Source organism: Lissotriton vulgaris, chromosome 9 (assembly GCF_964263255.1).
Source record: "Lissotriton vulgaris chromosome 9, aLisVul1.2, whole genome shotgun sequence".
NCBI lineage: Eukaryota > Metazoa > Chordata > Amphibia > Caudata > Salamandridae > Lissotriton > Lissotriton vulgaris.
In genome coordinates, this window is record NC_141697.1 from 238,423,863 (window position 1) to 238,440,501 (window position 16,639).

General features: G+C 48.8%; 1 protein-coding gene across 1 annotated transcript in view; it reads left to right on the forward strand.

Annotated features, from left to right (window-relative positions):
• The first annotated feature begins 1,767 nt into the window (after positions 1-1,767).
• The window catches only part of LOC147689897 (uncharacterized), a 50,756-nt gene continuing 35,884 nt past the window's right edge, over positions 1,768-16,639 (forward strand). The window contains exon 1 of the mRNA XM_086939451.1: positions 1,768-1,888. Within this exon, the coding sequence (XP_086795577.1) occupies positions 1,768-1,888 (121 nt within the window). The remainder of the gene's footprint in view (positions 1,889-16,639) is intronic.

Sequence of the window (16,639 nt, forward strand, 5' to 3'; positions counted from 1 at the left end):
TCTTGGATATATCACTAGACAGGTCGCACCCACCACTTCAGGCCACTGACAGTAGGAGACAGGCTGACGTGCTCGCCCAATAGACGGAGGGATGGGATTTGGCTGACGCATGGAGGTGCACACACTTGCTGAACAGAGAATATACCTTCTATTCCCGGCCCCATAGACTGCACACCAGGAGAGATCATGTCTTCTGTGCTAAATCATTATTGGGGACGGTGACCACAGAGGAGCATATGGGTAAGACTTTCTCTGACCATAACCCAGTGGAAGTCACATTACAGTGGGGTAGGGTTCCAACGCCTATACCAACGTGGCGCCTCACCCCGGAATTGCTGGAGGACACTGTTTTCCGAGCGTCGATTGCAGACGCAATAACACGTTACTTTAACATAAACACTGGTACGGCTAGTTCCCGGCAGGTGGAATGGGACGCTTTTAAGGTGTCCATAAGGGGGAGGCGATGAGCACACGGGTGGGCATGAGATATACTGTTCTGGAGAGACTCCGGGAGGTGGAGGGCCGCCTGGCTATGCTGGAAAGTGAGGCTGCAGGTACGAACTTACCCTTCACGCCACTACAGGAGGCGCACATACAACACGCAGAGCTGCTAGAGGAACTGCGTGTGCTGGATTATAGGGAGTACACATGCAGGCAGCACGTGCAAGCAGAGAGATCGGGGCCTTTGCTGGCCCGTATAGAACGAGATGATCCAGTACACTTGCCCATTCTAGAGGTCATTGACCAGGGAGAGACGCCAGCCACGACACAAATAGACATCAATACTGCCTTCAGTGGCTACTATGGGACACTGTACAGCCCACACCGACAGCTGTCAGAAGCGGCGCTTGAGGAGTTTATGGCGGAGCTCGACTTGCCACGGCTGGGGGACCATCAGGGGGAGGCCCTGGCACGCCCTATCATGGTCGCGGAGATACGCCAGGCCATACGTGCGCTTCTGCGGAATAAAACCCCTGGGACGGACGGCCTCCCCGTCGAGTTCTATGGGGCCTACATCGACCTACTTGCCCCATGCTTACATGTAGTGTACCAGGAAGCGCTGAAATCACAGGGACTGCCGCAGTCGTCTGTACAGACGTTGATAGTATCACTTCCGAAGCCGGGCAGGGACGGCTTACAACTGGCTAACTACAGGCCTCTGTCCTTACTAAACACAGACTATAAAATACTGAGTAAGGTCCTTGCGACAAGGCTGGCCCAGTACATCCCACAACTAATACACCCCGACCAATGTGGTTTTGTACCTGGCAGGAGTACGGCCATGAACCTGCGGAGGCTCAGCCAACTCATGCTACACGAGCAAGCACCTGAAGGGACGGAGGGCTGTGATTCTCTGGACCTGAAGCAGGCATTTGATTCCCTCAGTGGCTGGCCTACTGGCTGGCGGAACGTAACTTGCGTGAAATTGGCATGATAAAGGCGGACTGGGCGAGGGGGGTCATCCACACCCTGTTACTGCCAAAGGCGGAGATCCCTAGGTTGACGCCTCCCCTGCTTAAGCTCGCAATTACCTGCTGGAGGAGTGCGGTGAGATACACGACCCCTACGTCCTCTTATGCTCCCACGATACCACTCTTGGGACTTCCGATAGGGACGGGCCCGCTGTCGAATCAGATACTCACTGCGTGGCACGACGCGGGAGTGCTGCAGGTGGGGGACCTGTTCGCGGATGGCCCCGTTATGTCTTTTGAGGACTTTCGCGGCATGCAGCATACCCCGGGAGGACTGTTCCTCGTGCACGCCGGGATGCGACGTTATATTGCGATGACATGGGCGCCGAACGGAGACGAACCACCCACGAACCCGCTGCTCACAATGCAGTACCTCATGGGATGGGGCAGTCACCTGACGAAATGGATAACGACTGGTATAAGAACGGGGAGGGCGACCTCGTTACAACCTTTGCGTGACAAGTGGGAAGGTGATATAGGAAGAACAGTCAGAGACAAGGAGTGGGAACAAATCCTCAAATTCCCAAAGAAAGTGTTGAGGAACCGGAAATTTAAATTCATTCAACTTATGGTCCTACACAGGGCGTACCTAACACCCCATCGATTACACGCAATGTTCCCTAACACGGCTGACACCTGCCCCCGATGCGGCGCGGATGACGCGCAACTACTACATATGTTATGGAATTGCCCAAAACTGGGGTACTATTGGAAGACGGTCCATGATGCTTTGCTTAGACTGGCTCCTTCCAAACCGTACGCTTCTTTGGAGTATAACTTACTGGGGCTGGGACCTACTGAACGGAAAAAAAGCGTAGCCACACGTTTTACTGATCTGGCCCCACTACTTGCTAAGCGTACTATAACAATGAGATGGAAGTCGGCTAGACTGCCAGACCCAGAGGTGTGGAGGGCAGAAGTAGTGCGCTGGGGGAAAGCAGAGGGTATGACACTACAGCGCGAAGAGCGAAGGGGCCTCAGGAAGACCCTAACCTTCCTTAGATTGGAATGCAATGGTGGGGGCCTTTGATGCGGGTGGTGACAATGCATCTTATTTATCAACTACTGATGGTTGAGATGAGGGATGGTATGCTTGGAATATGTGGAGCTTCCCCTATAATCGGTGACACCCCATGCTCCGGTGGGTGAGAGTAGTCCCAGGTGCAGAGTACGTAGAACATTTATGTATCATATTGTATATAGTCCTCTATAGGGCTGTGGCACATAAATGATTGCGAACTAGATATGATAAGTTGAATCCTGTACCGTGAATGATTAAAATGTCTAAATGTTATTGCCGGGGGAGGGAATGAATGGGTGGGGGGTGTCTACAAGGGAATAGTTGGGACTACGTAAAAATGAAAATGTCTGACAAATGACTCACTATTACTGACGAGTGGGAACTGCAAAATACGAAATTTATACTTACAACGGAACTACTGTATTTGTTCTTGCTTAATCTGCTAATAAAAAAGATTTAAAAAAAAATAAAATAGTAGGGATGCTATGTTACGTATGTTACTCCCACTATTTCCAATGCATCATGGCTCATCCTCCGGAATGTATGTATCCACACTGCACAAACATTGACCACTACTCACTCACAATCAATTCTCTGCTCCCTCCCCTGAGTCACTGGACATGCACAATGCGGTCCTTATGTAATCTGTGGATTCAAAGAACATGACACTCATCTTAACCTAGGTCTGACCACACAACGAGAACTACACCAACACACAAATTGCAATAGAAAGGGGTGATCTATCTTATCACATGCCTTTGCATACAATGGTAAATTGGGATGATCACACAAAAAATGTAAACCTGTATCATGGAACATAGGTGTTATGTAAGGTGTTAACGCTCCACGACAAGGACATTTTTTACAGTCAGACTATCAAGAGCATGACATAACGTGGAAAGCCAAAAAATCATCGAACCGCAATCTCATGTACTCAGTCGCTTTCACTGGAAAAAAAACAACAACGGGTCTTCAGATTAGTGACCCACAATACTGGCTCCAACAATAACATTCTGTGGGTGTCTCTGTCAAATATATGAGATCATGCTACCATATCGCTCAGAAGGTAGTTAGAGTTATATAAGTTGTTGGGCAAACAAATATTACCCCACTTATTAGACCTCTTTCTGGGGGTACAATACCACTCAACTTCACCAGAGTCTTGGAAACACACTAACATAGCGATATTTCCAAAAAAGGGGAAACCCCCCCAGCTTCTATCTTCATACAGGCCTATTTCCCTCATAAACTCTGACTCAAAGTTATACGCCAAGATACTTGCAAATCGGCTGAGGGGGGTCATCGAACATCTTGTATCCCCGTGGCAGCATGGCTTTATCCCTGAGCGGGGCACGACTGATCATACCCGCAGAGTCATCTCCCTATTTGACATCATGGGCGCCACGGGGGGAGAAATGTCGATGATCCTACTCGATGCCGAAAAGGCATTCAATCGAGTATCTTGGCGGTTCCTATGGGACATTATGGAATTTAACAACTTTGGCCCAGGCTTTATTAAAGCCATAAAAGCCCTGTATATCAATCCTAGGGCTAAATTATCCATCAGTGGCTTGGAGTCAGAGTTTGTCGAGGTACAAAGAGGCACTAGGCAGGGTTGCCCTTGCTCCCCGATATTATTTGCCCTAGTAATTAATCCTTTAATTTTAAAGCTTCTTGCTTCCCCTCAAATTCAACCAGTTAACGTGGGTCCATTTTCTACTAAAATTCTGGCATATTGCCGTGCTTACAACCAATCCGGCTGATGCAGTAGTAGAAATAGAGCAAATAACCCAGGTTTTCGGATCCTACTCTGACTACTCCCTTAATAGGGATAAAACCATGGTTCTTTGCACAAATAACATCATATATGAAAGCCCATATAAAGTTAAAAACGCAACTTATCTCGGTGCTAATCTATCTCCTGAGGTGAAAGAGATTAATCGGCTTAATTATGATCCTCTGATCAAGCTAGTAAAAACTGATCTTAAGAGGGTAGATAATCTACATCTTTCAATAATAGGAAGAGCGAATTATATTAAAATGAGCATATTTCCTAGAATACTCCATTTATTAAAATCTTCGACTCTACAGTATCTAAATTTATATGGAACTATGGTAAAATCAGGAGAGCGCTACCATTACTAACTCTCCCCTTACATAGAGGCAGCCTGGGCATCCCGAACTTGACATTTTATCTTTGGGCGACACTACTCCAGCAAATGGGCCCGCTCTTTAAAGTTAAACCTTCCAATCCATCCAACATAGACTCTTATATCCCTTCTATTTTTGAACTTGGGCTAGGTGTTAGATGTCAAGGGCTATTTTTGAAACAACTTGAAGCATCATTATAAAAAGACTAAATTTAAGGTGATTGGTGACTCGTGGAAAATTTGGAAACTTGCCTCTAAACAACTAGGCATACCTAAAATAACTAGATACACCTCTCTATGGCATAGTAAGATCATACCTTCATGTTTAAATGATAATGTCTCTAGGAAATGAGAGAATCTAGGCATTTATACAGTAGGTGATTTTTTTGGACAGAATGCTATTCCATCTTTTGAAGGGTTACAGCAGAGATTTGACATTCAATCCACAGATTATTTAAAATAGTTTTTACCAGTATCCGCAACTCTAAACTTAATATTAATTTAGATAGCTTTCATTTTTTCTCTATTATTGAGAAACGAGCTACCAGGATAGGTACCTTATATGACATACTTTCTGAATCCTCTACTGATGACCTAGATCGTGTTGAGCAGTCTTGGGCACTAAAACTCGGAAATCCAGATGTGGATATTGACTATTCCTTAACCCTTTACACAACATTATTTTTAGCTCCTAACCTTAAAGCACAATATTATAAAACTATTTACAACCTTTACTTGACTCCGTTTAAACTTTTCACGTGGGGACTGCGGGTAGATGACTGCTGCCCAAGATGTAGACAGGGGCAAGCAAATTTAATCCATATGTTCCCCGAGTGTCCGAAACTTGATATTCTACAGACAATGATTGGAGGATTTTGGGCTCAAGTTTTTGGGTGGAATCTTAGATCCTCCGCTACTTTATATCTTTTAGGCCATGATGAATCCTTAGGCTACAGTATGGAGGAACAGAGGATTGTCTTCCTGGGTACTGCCGTCTTTCGTATTATTCTGGTGGCCCGATGGAAAGATTCTAATGTACCCACTTTTCAGATGTGGCTTAGTCGATTTCTTGTCACATACAAACAGGAGATAGCTATATATAGCACAAGAGGTAGAAAAGCTAGAGCCCGGGGTACTCAGATCTGGGCCCCAATCTCCGACTGGTACTCCAATGTAAGATCTCCCCACTAATATGAAAGGAACTGATATGATGATATAAACTATTACATATTTTTTTTCTTAGTTGTACACATGTATTGGGTGTCAATGTTTATCTGTCTTTTTTTTCCTTTTTGTCTACCCGTTACTGATGTATACATTTTCTTCCTATTATTTTTCTGGATGTATTATCATTTCATTATGCTGTTATTCTTTTGTAAAGAAAATGTTTGATTGATTACTACAGATCATGCTCAATAAAAAAAACAAAAAAAAAACAGAAGGTATCATAATGATCAACGACTTCTGTGCATTCACACCTCTTTAGTTGTATTTCTACGGATTAGCACCGCCTATTCTAGACTCAGATAATATACTCTTTGACCTCTTGTCCCAGTTACAATATTGATAATTCAGTACCCTAGATGCATTGCCAGGCAAAATACACTCTTACACTCTAAATTCTAATTTTCACTCACTTACTACCTATGGAAGTGTTCACTGTGCTAAGGATCTACGTTTCACATGGTCATATGTACTTCTAAGAGGCAACAACACTTGCTGTCTTCCACCCCTACACAATATTGAGCCAGACTCTTTGTTTTCCGATACTGCACTGATGCCATCTGGACTGCACTTGCCATATTGTTTTGAGCCTCGCCAGACACACAGAGTCCCGTGCTCTCCACACCACTGGAGTCAAGCTATCCTGGGTGAAGACGGCTAATAGCCAAAAACCGGTCCTAGGATGCTTGATTCCGGTCCAGGGAAGACATGACTTGGCAGTTCAGGCTGGACTGTTCCCATGAGGCACAGGGTCAAGGCTGATTTGCATATGGCCATGTCTGAATTGGGGTGGTGTGGAGTGCAAAAAAACTATGGATTTAGGCCCAGATCTCTGTACTGGGGTGAATGTATGACATTGTTCCACATTCTGTCCATCAACTGTTGGGTTTGCATTCGCCAGACACAAAGCATCTCCTAAGCTTGGTGCAGCATTTGAAATAAACGACAACCCAAACAGAGGTAGAACTCTTACACTTGGGGGGCATGCTATCCCCCTTTCAAAGCACTCCTTTTTGTTTACAGCCACCACAAACCTGCTAGCCTGCTGCCTCACAACTAAGGCATGTCTTGTTTAACTGGGGTGGAGGAATCACCTTCCCTTCCTTAAACCTTTGGACTGTTTGATTGGCTATTGCGTAAAATTAGCCTTAATCCTTATATCTCCTGGGTACATCACTACACACCCATCGATGGGGACCTTTCACATGTATGTCCAGTTAATCTATATAAAACATAGTCAATGTTTGGGGTCTAGGGTGCAGGATTACACTGATCACCTGTTTGCTTTTTGTGGGAGTGCAGGCTTGATAAACAGGCGTGGAGGCTGCAATAAGGGTTTAGAAATGGGTGTATTGATAGTATGGGAAAAACACGGAAGAACATGGGCGTCGTTGTAGTCCCCGGCGTACCTGCATTTTCCGGGTGAGTGCGAAATCTTCCTCACACCTTTTTACTTGGTTTTGTCGTGAGCTCTCAAAATCAGACTTTTTCAAACAGTAAGTTAACCCATCTGCTTTTGTCCACATTGAGCATGTTATTTTCTTTCGCAGAATTTGTGAAAGTGTCATTTTAGCTAAACAATAATTAGTCATAATATCAGGTGACGCAAATCTGCGAACAACTACCCAATATCTGCGTTTCTAGGTTTGTCAGTAGATATGTAAGGTAAACATGAAGTCCGGGTTGAAGTATTTTCATCTTGCTGGTTTAAGCCTGTTACATCGCGACTTTGGAAAGCCCCACTAGACTTTGCAATATAGACCAAAAGTCAGTGGTCAATCATATATAGACTCATTAAATGAACCACTAAAATTGAGGGACCTTCACACCAGGTTGTCATTAAGTATGGGCGAATTTAGCGAATCTCGCGTTCGCGAATTTTGCGGATTTGCGAACTCGCAATCCGCAAAATCTGCGAATTTTTTGTGTTCGCACGTGTTTCTGCCAGTATGGCCGAGATACCCGCCACCCCCTCTCAACACAATCCCCAAGAATTTGGGAAACCGGAAACAGTTCTTGAACTTTTGGAAGGCGGGAAGGGAGTCACCCTTCCCGGCCGTATTTATTAAAATATGAAACAAAATAAAACATTAAAATAACAGTTTCATATAATGTACAATTTCATTTCCACATTACGATGTTGGCTAACCTTAACAGATCTCTAATACAAAGGTTCTCCTAGCCGAACTAACATCCTACAAAACATTTGACTTGAAATTGTACATCCTAACGTTAAGGGCCAACGGCAAGGTCGTAACCGGTGTCAGATCCCTAAACCAGAAATACCCCCCTCACTTGTGAGAGGGGCGACCGCACAGAGGCGTACCTCAAGTGCATTTACCAATTTCCCTTTGTACTTGACGGGGGCCCAAATAAACTCGACGCCATTTAACGGTCGTTCGAGGACTCGTGTGAGGTGTCTAAAAGGTAGCGTAAACCCCCTCCCGCACCCCACACAACTTACCCATCTGCCGTCGCAGATGTCCTGGCCCCGGGAAATTCCCCAGGAGGGGCCGTAGCCCCTCCTATCCAGGAAGGGGCCTTGACCACCTTTCCTTTCCTTCCGGCGGCCTCTCCTTAGACAGGACCGCCTCCCCGTTGAGGGGCCAATTGGCCACCTCCCCCGCGCGCTCCCATCCGTAATGGGTGACGCCCCCTCATAGGGATCTTCCAATTACTGCTCACCGATCATGACCTTACCGCCCGACCAAAATAAATACGACAGTTCTACCTAAGTTACTAAGATCAATAAAGCAAAACAACATTCATTATCAAGCGTAAATACTGATCAATCCTTGTCCAAAATTACTTTATTAGCAAAAGCATACTGAAAATAATCAATCTTTATTGCATCGATAAGAACTTTCACGACAATCATCACAACCTGTAAGAAAGCAGAGAAAACCAAAAGATACTATATCAACTGTATTTACAACGAATCGCTGTCCTCAGGGGCTGGTGGGTGGGTCAAAATTGCTCTTCGTTCCGTCTCGAGCTCACGTGCAGCGGGGAGGTGCAGCTTCAGAGCACAGGAACAAGAGGATGCTTTGTTGGGTTCCGCTCCTCTTATCCGTCTTCAGGGTGGGCGTGAACCCGCCCCCGCCTGCCTCCAGGGCGTGGCCGGCCGTGTTGGTGTCTAGGCCAGCCCACTCTAGGGCGGGAAAAAGGCGCGCCCCGGCTACGCCGCTTCGGGCATACCAGCCGAGACTCGCCTCCCGCCCAAGATAGCTTCCCGGGGGGATCGTGGTACTCGACCATACGTTCGGGGGGACCGATTGGTCGCCCCTTTCCATATGGCCGAGATACCCGCCACCCCCTCTCAACACAATCCCCAAGAATTTGGGAAACCGGAAACAGTTCTTGAACTTTTGGAAGGCGGGAAGGGAGTCACCCTTCCCGGCCGTATTTATTAAAATATGAAACAAAATAAAACATTAAAATAACAGTTTCATATAATGTACAATTTCATTTCCACATTACGATGTTGGCTAACCTTAACAGATCTCTAATACAAAGGTTCTCCTAGCCGAACTAACATCCTACAAAACATTTGACTTGAAATTGTACATCCTAACGTTAAGGGCCAACGGCAAGGTCGTAACCGGTGTCAGATCCCTAAACCAGAAATACCCCCCTCACTTGTGAGAGGGGCGACCGCACAGAGGCGTACCTCAAGTGCATTTACCAATTTCCCTTTGTACTTGACGGGGGCCCAAATAAACTCGACGCCATTTAACGGTCGTTCGAGGACTCGTGTGAGGTGTCTAAAAGGTAGCGTAAACCCCCTCCCGCACCCCACACAACTTACCCATCTGCCGTCGCAGATGTCCTGGCCCCGGGAAATTCCCCAGGAGGGGCCGTAGCCCCTCCTATCCAGGAAGGGACCTTGACCACCTTTCCTTTCCTTCCGGCGGCCTCTCCTTAGACAGGACCGCCTCCCCGTTGAGGGGCCAATTGGCCACCTCCCCCGCGCGCTCCCATCCGTAATGGGTGACGCCCCCTCATAGGGATCTTCCAATTACTGCTCACCGATCATGACCTTACCGCCACAGGCCGGATAGTTGACCGGCTATCCGGACCCCCCACAAAACACTCCTACCTAAAGGTCATGCTGTAAACTCCTTAACCATGCTATGAAGTCACCTATGAGTAATTCGTTCCCCACCCGGGACAAATGAACACCGTCCCCCAAATACATACTGTCCCCTTTAATACAACCATGCGAAACAGAATGCAGTGTACTTGAACGAAACAATCTACTCATTTTATTATTAATTTTCCTTACTGAATGATTCAGCGCAGAAACAGAAATAGCCCCCCGCCACACTTTCCGTGGGATCATATGGGACCATGCAATTGTGCACCCTGGAACTCTTCTCGCCAACCAACTTACCGTGGAAAGCATCGCCTCAAGAAGAAGTCGTCTACCAGTGGTCACCAAATCATTGCCCCCAAGATGTACTATGACTACAGACGGCGGTGACCTTGTCCGCCCTAACAAACCCTCGAAAAATGATCGAAACTGGTCAATACAGAGCCCGCCCTTTCCGTAGAAGGACACACTGTACCCGTATTCCCCAGCCACGTGAATCATGTCACCTGCTTTGAATACGTCCGCGGCACGCCTCACGTATGAGTGGCCCACGACCCACACCTCCTTTTTCACAGCCGGTAATGTCTGACCGCTGGCCCCCCGGTGTCGGGTCGACTGGACAGTCCGCCCCGCCTCGTAGGCTTGCGCAACTGAAAACCAAACAAAAACAAGAAGCGTGAGTACATCGTTACAGCTTTACAACATGTGCGACCGTACATACCTCTTATAACAGTTCGAGGACCAACGCCCCACACGTTTTATTTGTTCAACATTCAGACCCCTGGCTGTAGCTTCCGTAGCAGCCCCTATCCGAAAGGAATGGGTCCCAAAGTCGCCGGGGTTCAAGCCCGCGGCAGAAATCGACATCGCAAGCACCCGCTGAAACTGAAACCTCGTCAGTGGGGTGGCGTCAGCGTGTCTTAACAAGGTCCCCCCCATGCTGCCACCCTCTGCGCTAAATATGCTTCTACGCACCCGACAGGGCACATGGCAGACCCGGGGATCCTCTGGATGATTACGCAGTCCCCGATTGCATCTTGATCGGATTTGGATTTTACAAATGAGACCGTCATCGTCTCCTCTCTGACCTGAATGTGTTCCCGGCACAGTCCCCCCATCGTATCCTGCTTGTTCTTTGCCACTAATTCGCTTACCCGCATAGCCCCGTGGAATGCTAATGCAAATGCAGCTCGGAACAACACTGCTTCGTACTGGGATGAACACGTTACCGGTAGCACGGATAATAACAGGGCCAACCTATCCAAACCTATCGGGTGCCGATCGTCTACTCTGCGACCCTCAAGGCGTTGCCACCCACGTAGCGCTTTCTGCACAACGAAAGACGCTGTTGGGTCCTGGATCCCATGAGCCTTTGCCATGAAGGAAATGGCGGCCCGATGCCTCTGGGCCGTAGCTACTGACTTGCCTGCATGACGTAAAGAGAGCAGGAATCTTACTACAGACTCTTCCAGACCCCAAAGCCCCCTCCCGGCAGTACCCAAAAAGGCCCAATAGGAACGGAACGCCCCTTCATATGCCTTCCTCGTCCTGGGTGCTAAACTCTCTCCCACGAGGTCTTGTAGTTCAGGGCACCGAGAGACCAGAGAGCTTCGGGAAAGGGTGCCGCCACCGGGTCCGCTGTGGGCAGAAAACCCCAGAAGGCCTGCATACGGAAACGAGAGAGCGCATCAGCCGCTTGGTTCATCACCCCCGGCACGTGTCGCGCCCTAAACAGTACATTTAGTTGCATGCACAACAACACAATTTCCTTGAGTAGTCTCAGAATCAATTTGCAACGTGCTGCCTGACTATTGATACACTCAACCACGGTCATGTTATCAGACCAGAAAACCACAGAGTGACCCCTAAACCTTTCTGGCCATGTTTTCAAGGCCACCAGAATAGGGAACAGTTCGAGAAAAGCAATGTTACTCGTCAACCCGCACTCATGCCACCATGACGGCCATTTTTGAGCCGACCATTGTGTACCCAATATGGCGCCAAAACCCACACTCCCCGCCGAGTCTGTCCATAGTCCCAACTCCTCGGAAGACACTGCTGGTTTATTCCAGACAATTCGACCATTGAAATCCGCCAGGAACGCGATCCAAATGCGCATGTCCTGGCGAACCTCTGCCGAGAGTCTCGTACGATGATGTCCTTCCTTCAAGCCGACCATGGACTGTGCAATCGAGCGGGAAAAGGGGCGTGCCATCGGCATTACTCTTAGGGCAAAATTCAACTGTCCTACCACCTGTTGTAATTGATGTAAGTTCACTTTCGTTGCACGAATACATGACTCAAGGGATAACCTGAATTTTAACACCTTTTCTTTAGGTACACGAAAACAACCTTCCACTGAGTCGAGTTCGATCCCCAGAAACTCGATTAAGGTCGAGGGACCCACCGTCTTACCTGGCGCCAATGGCACACCAAATTGATTCATTAGGACACAAAATTCCTGTAAGGCCTGTCCACACTCAGAATCCCCGGCTGCCCCCAGAAACAGAAAGTCATCGAGATAGTGCATAACATGTTGAAAACCTGTCTTCCTCGTGAATACCCACTGCAGAAAACAACAGAATTTCTCGAAATAGGCACATGAAATCGAACATCCCATAGGCATACATTTATCCATGTAATAGCGACCCTGAAACTGAAAACCAAGGAGACGCTGATCGTCTGGGTGTACCGGGAGCAACCGGAACGCTGACTCGATGTCCGATTTGGCCATCAGCGTCCCGGGCCCCAGGCGATTCAACATGGCAACGGCCTCATCGAAAGATGCGTACCGCACCGAACATACTTCCGGGTCTATCGCGTCATTCACGGAAAGACCATGTGGGGCTGACAAATTGTGTATCAGCCGAAACTCACCCGGGTCCTTCTTGGGAACCACCCCTAGAGGAGAACACACAAAATTAGCAACTGGTGGCAAATCGAATGGACCGGCGACACGACCTCGAGTCACCTCTTTCCTAATCTTTACCTGCACCACAGCCGTGTGCTGTAAGACCGACATTTGATTCTTACAGTCCGGTACCCCCTGAAAATCCCCCACTGGGATGCGGAAACCATATGAAAACCCGTTCCGCAACACCCCAGCGGAAGCATAATCTGGGTATTCGCTGAGCCAAGGAATCATTGCCATGGTATCAATCGGGGTCGGTAAAGGCGCCCCTCGGACTATATTAGACCTGTTTGGCGCCTCCCTTACCACCGTTATCACCCGTTTTGGCTCTGCACATGGACTCAGGATGGGATGGCTGCCCGCATCCCCCACACTCATGTCTGAATTTGCATGACCCCTGGGGCCTGGTACATTTGCCCCTGTTAAAATTCCAACAGATCCCCCTTTTACCTGTGTTGCCACTCGGCTTCGTGTGGGACTCGTTACCTGTACCCGTCCGAAAGGGTGTCCCAGAGTTTTGGCGGGAGGATTCCCCCCCGTTACTCCCTACTAATGGCACCTTCAACATCCCTGTACTCTCCATTTTTTGCCAAGACACAGAGTCGTAACAGTCCCAGGACAACAACGGGTTGTGTTCCTTAGCTTTTCTAAACAGATTATCATAGCAGAACCACTGATTCCCCCCATATGCCACAGAATACTCCATAATACGTGACTGATAAATGGGTAACTCGGTCAGTAACTCAGGTCTGCGCTCCCCCATGATGGAAGTAAAAATTCCCCACGCTCTGCCCCAAGTACCAATGGTCTCATCAACCTTAAAGGCGGCCATTTTAGCGCGCCAAACACTCGGATGCATGAGCTCCTTTTGACTCTTTACATGCTCGATCTCGTAATGGTCGGTAAGCAATGAAAACATGTTTACATATTTGTCCGCCCAAATCAATTCCTTGACTTCTAGTGGGACGTGCTGGGCAATCTTCTCTTTTCGAGAAGGTGCAGAGTCCCCCCCCCGCAATCGGCAATGGCCGCTTACCTGAAGTAGACCCCACGCTTGTCGCCGAACTTGGGCCTGCTGTACTTCCAACCGCTGGGACCTGCGGGGGAACAGGAGATTGAGTCTTCGCAGCCTCCCTGGATTCCCGCAGTTGCCTCATCACTGCCCGGGCGTCGTCAGCCGTGGCGCCCTCGCTATCGTTTCCCAACCACGCTGCCAATTGCGCCGCTAACTCGGGGGGCATATCCCCCCTGTTCGCAGGGGTGACCACCACAGGGATTAGGTTCCCCTCCTTTTGCGCCGGGGTTGGCTCCTCTCGTGGCGCTTCGGGAACCGGGGTCTCCCCCCCAAGTGCTCCCCTTCTGGGCCTCTTGCTCTTTCCACCGGGAATTGTTCCCTGTAAAGGCCGTTTCGGTCCTCCCTCCCCGTCCTTAGCCTCAACCTTTCTCTTCAGATCGGCTATCTCCTTCATGAGCATGCGGAGCATCTCCTCGGTACCGACCCGCTTTCCGACCTTCTTGGGCATTCTTAGACGGGATATCTGTAAGACAAAAAGAGGGATTACAACGCTCAAAATTGCTCTTCGTTCCGTCTCGAGCTCACGTGCAGCGGGGAGGTGCAGCTTCAGAGCACAGGAACAAGAGGATGCTTTGTTGGGTTCCGCTCCTCTTATCCGTCTTCAGGGTGGGCGTGAACCCGCCCCCGCCTGCCTCCAGGGCGTGGCCGGCCGTGTTGGTGTCTAGGCCAGCCCACTCTAGGGCGGGAAAAAGGCGCGCCCCGGCTACGCCGCTTCGGGCATACCAGCCGAGACTCGCCTCCCGCCCAAGATGGCTTCCCGGGGGGATCGTGGTACTCGACCATACGTTCGGGGGGACCGATTGGTCGCCCCTTTCCATTCGCGAGGATTTGGTAGTAGTTCGCAATTGCGAACTTACTTATCGGCTCGCAACGGTCGCGACTATGTTGTTTCTACGTCTGGTTCATCATCACAGCCTCCCAGCACCCTCTGTTTCACCACTGCCACCCTCTCTTTGACCCATGCCACCCTCTGTTACATCAATGCCACCCTCTGTTACATCATCACTGTAGAAGATGGGGGGGAAAAGCAAGCACACCTGCCCTGCTTCAACTGACATGAATTAATTTGGGGTTAGTTTACTAACAACACCTGCCCTGCCCCAACTGACAATAATGAATTAGGGGCCAATTAATGTGTCACTGAATTTGAAGTTCCAGCCTGGCACCTGCTTGTCTGCTCCCCTAGCTGTAAATCAGGAGTCAGGACCTTTGTGGCATACAGTTAAGGTCATAGCAGGGTCACACAATTGTTGCAAGCAGGCAACCGAATTCTGGAGGGCCCCCTCAGGAAGCACAACAGGGAATCGTTACAAATCATGAGATTGACCTTTTGCACCTGCCCATTTGTTTTGCTTTTGCAAAAATCGTTCTTCGGTAATTTCGCGCTATTTGCGAGGCTCGGCGTCGTGCGAAACCGACCGCGGAAGCCGCCAATTCATGCGAATGAGCTTTATATTTTTTTTGCAGCGTGTTATTTCGCGAGTTTTTTTGCAGTATTCGCGAGCCACTTGCAGCGCAACACCCGAATTTACCCCAAGGTCGAGTACGGGCGCGGCCATTTTGTTTGCGTGACGTATTTCCGTTTCCACCCGCTATGTATAATCTCGCGAGGTAAGCGCATTGCGAGTACAAGTTCGCACGAGATCGCGAGGAAAATTGCGTGCGAACTTACTTTCGCGCTTGTGAACGGGCGGCCATCTTGTTTTTCATTCATTTCCTGTGTCTGGGCATGGTGTTTATCCTCTTGCTATCTTTGCCATCCTTTGCTTGTTTTCAGTTTTTTTTCAAACGATTTTGCTTCTTATCTATCCCTCTCTTTTCCTAGCTGTATATTTTTGTCTTTTCTGCTGTTTTTGTTTACTTTTAAACTACTTTTTAAACTCTTTTCTTTTCTTCTTCCCTATCCTATTCGTTCTTAATTTTTTACTTCCTACCTTACCTGCCCAGACCATGGTGAAGCCAGGCGCCGTGAAGCTGCCCAGGCACTTGAGGGACGCAGCGGCGGCGGGGAGGAGGAGTCCTGGACCCCGTGCCAGGACAGCATGCGGGCGATTGAGGGGGGAGCAGGTGACCCGACGGGAGATCTTCAGCCCGGAGGAAGTGGGCGCGCTGGTCTACTTCGTCCAGCGCCGCCTGCCCAGGACCATCGCAGGAGGCGGCAGGATCGCGGCCAGCTACAACATCCGGGAGCGCCGGAAGCGGTGGGAGAAGGTGTGCTGGGCCATGTCCCAACTCTCCGGGGTCCAGCGCACCTACAGCCAGGTCACCCACCGCTGGACGGACGTCCTGGACAGGGAGCGCGACCTGCTGGACCAGCTCGGCTTGGAGATCCCCGGGCTTGGTGAGTAGTAGTAGCTATTTCATCACTCACTACTATGTTTTCTCCTGCTCTGTGTTGTTGTATTGCAAATATTTGTTTTTTACATGGAGCAAGCCAATAATGCTGCTGACGATTACATTGTAGTTAAATTATATTTCAAAATCTTCTGTGCATTTTAGGTGCACTGCTCTCCTTCTCAGTGGCGTTGCTACTATGCTTATTTGTTTTCTATTTTGTGGTCTCATTGGCCTGAGTAACAATTATGTATGAGTGTACTTTACAGAACTGCGTAATGCTAGACACTAGGGGGCTGATTACATTTACAAGCCCCTTGCGCCACGTTTACGTTGCCTTGCGTGACGCAACAGCGGCG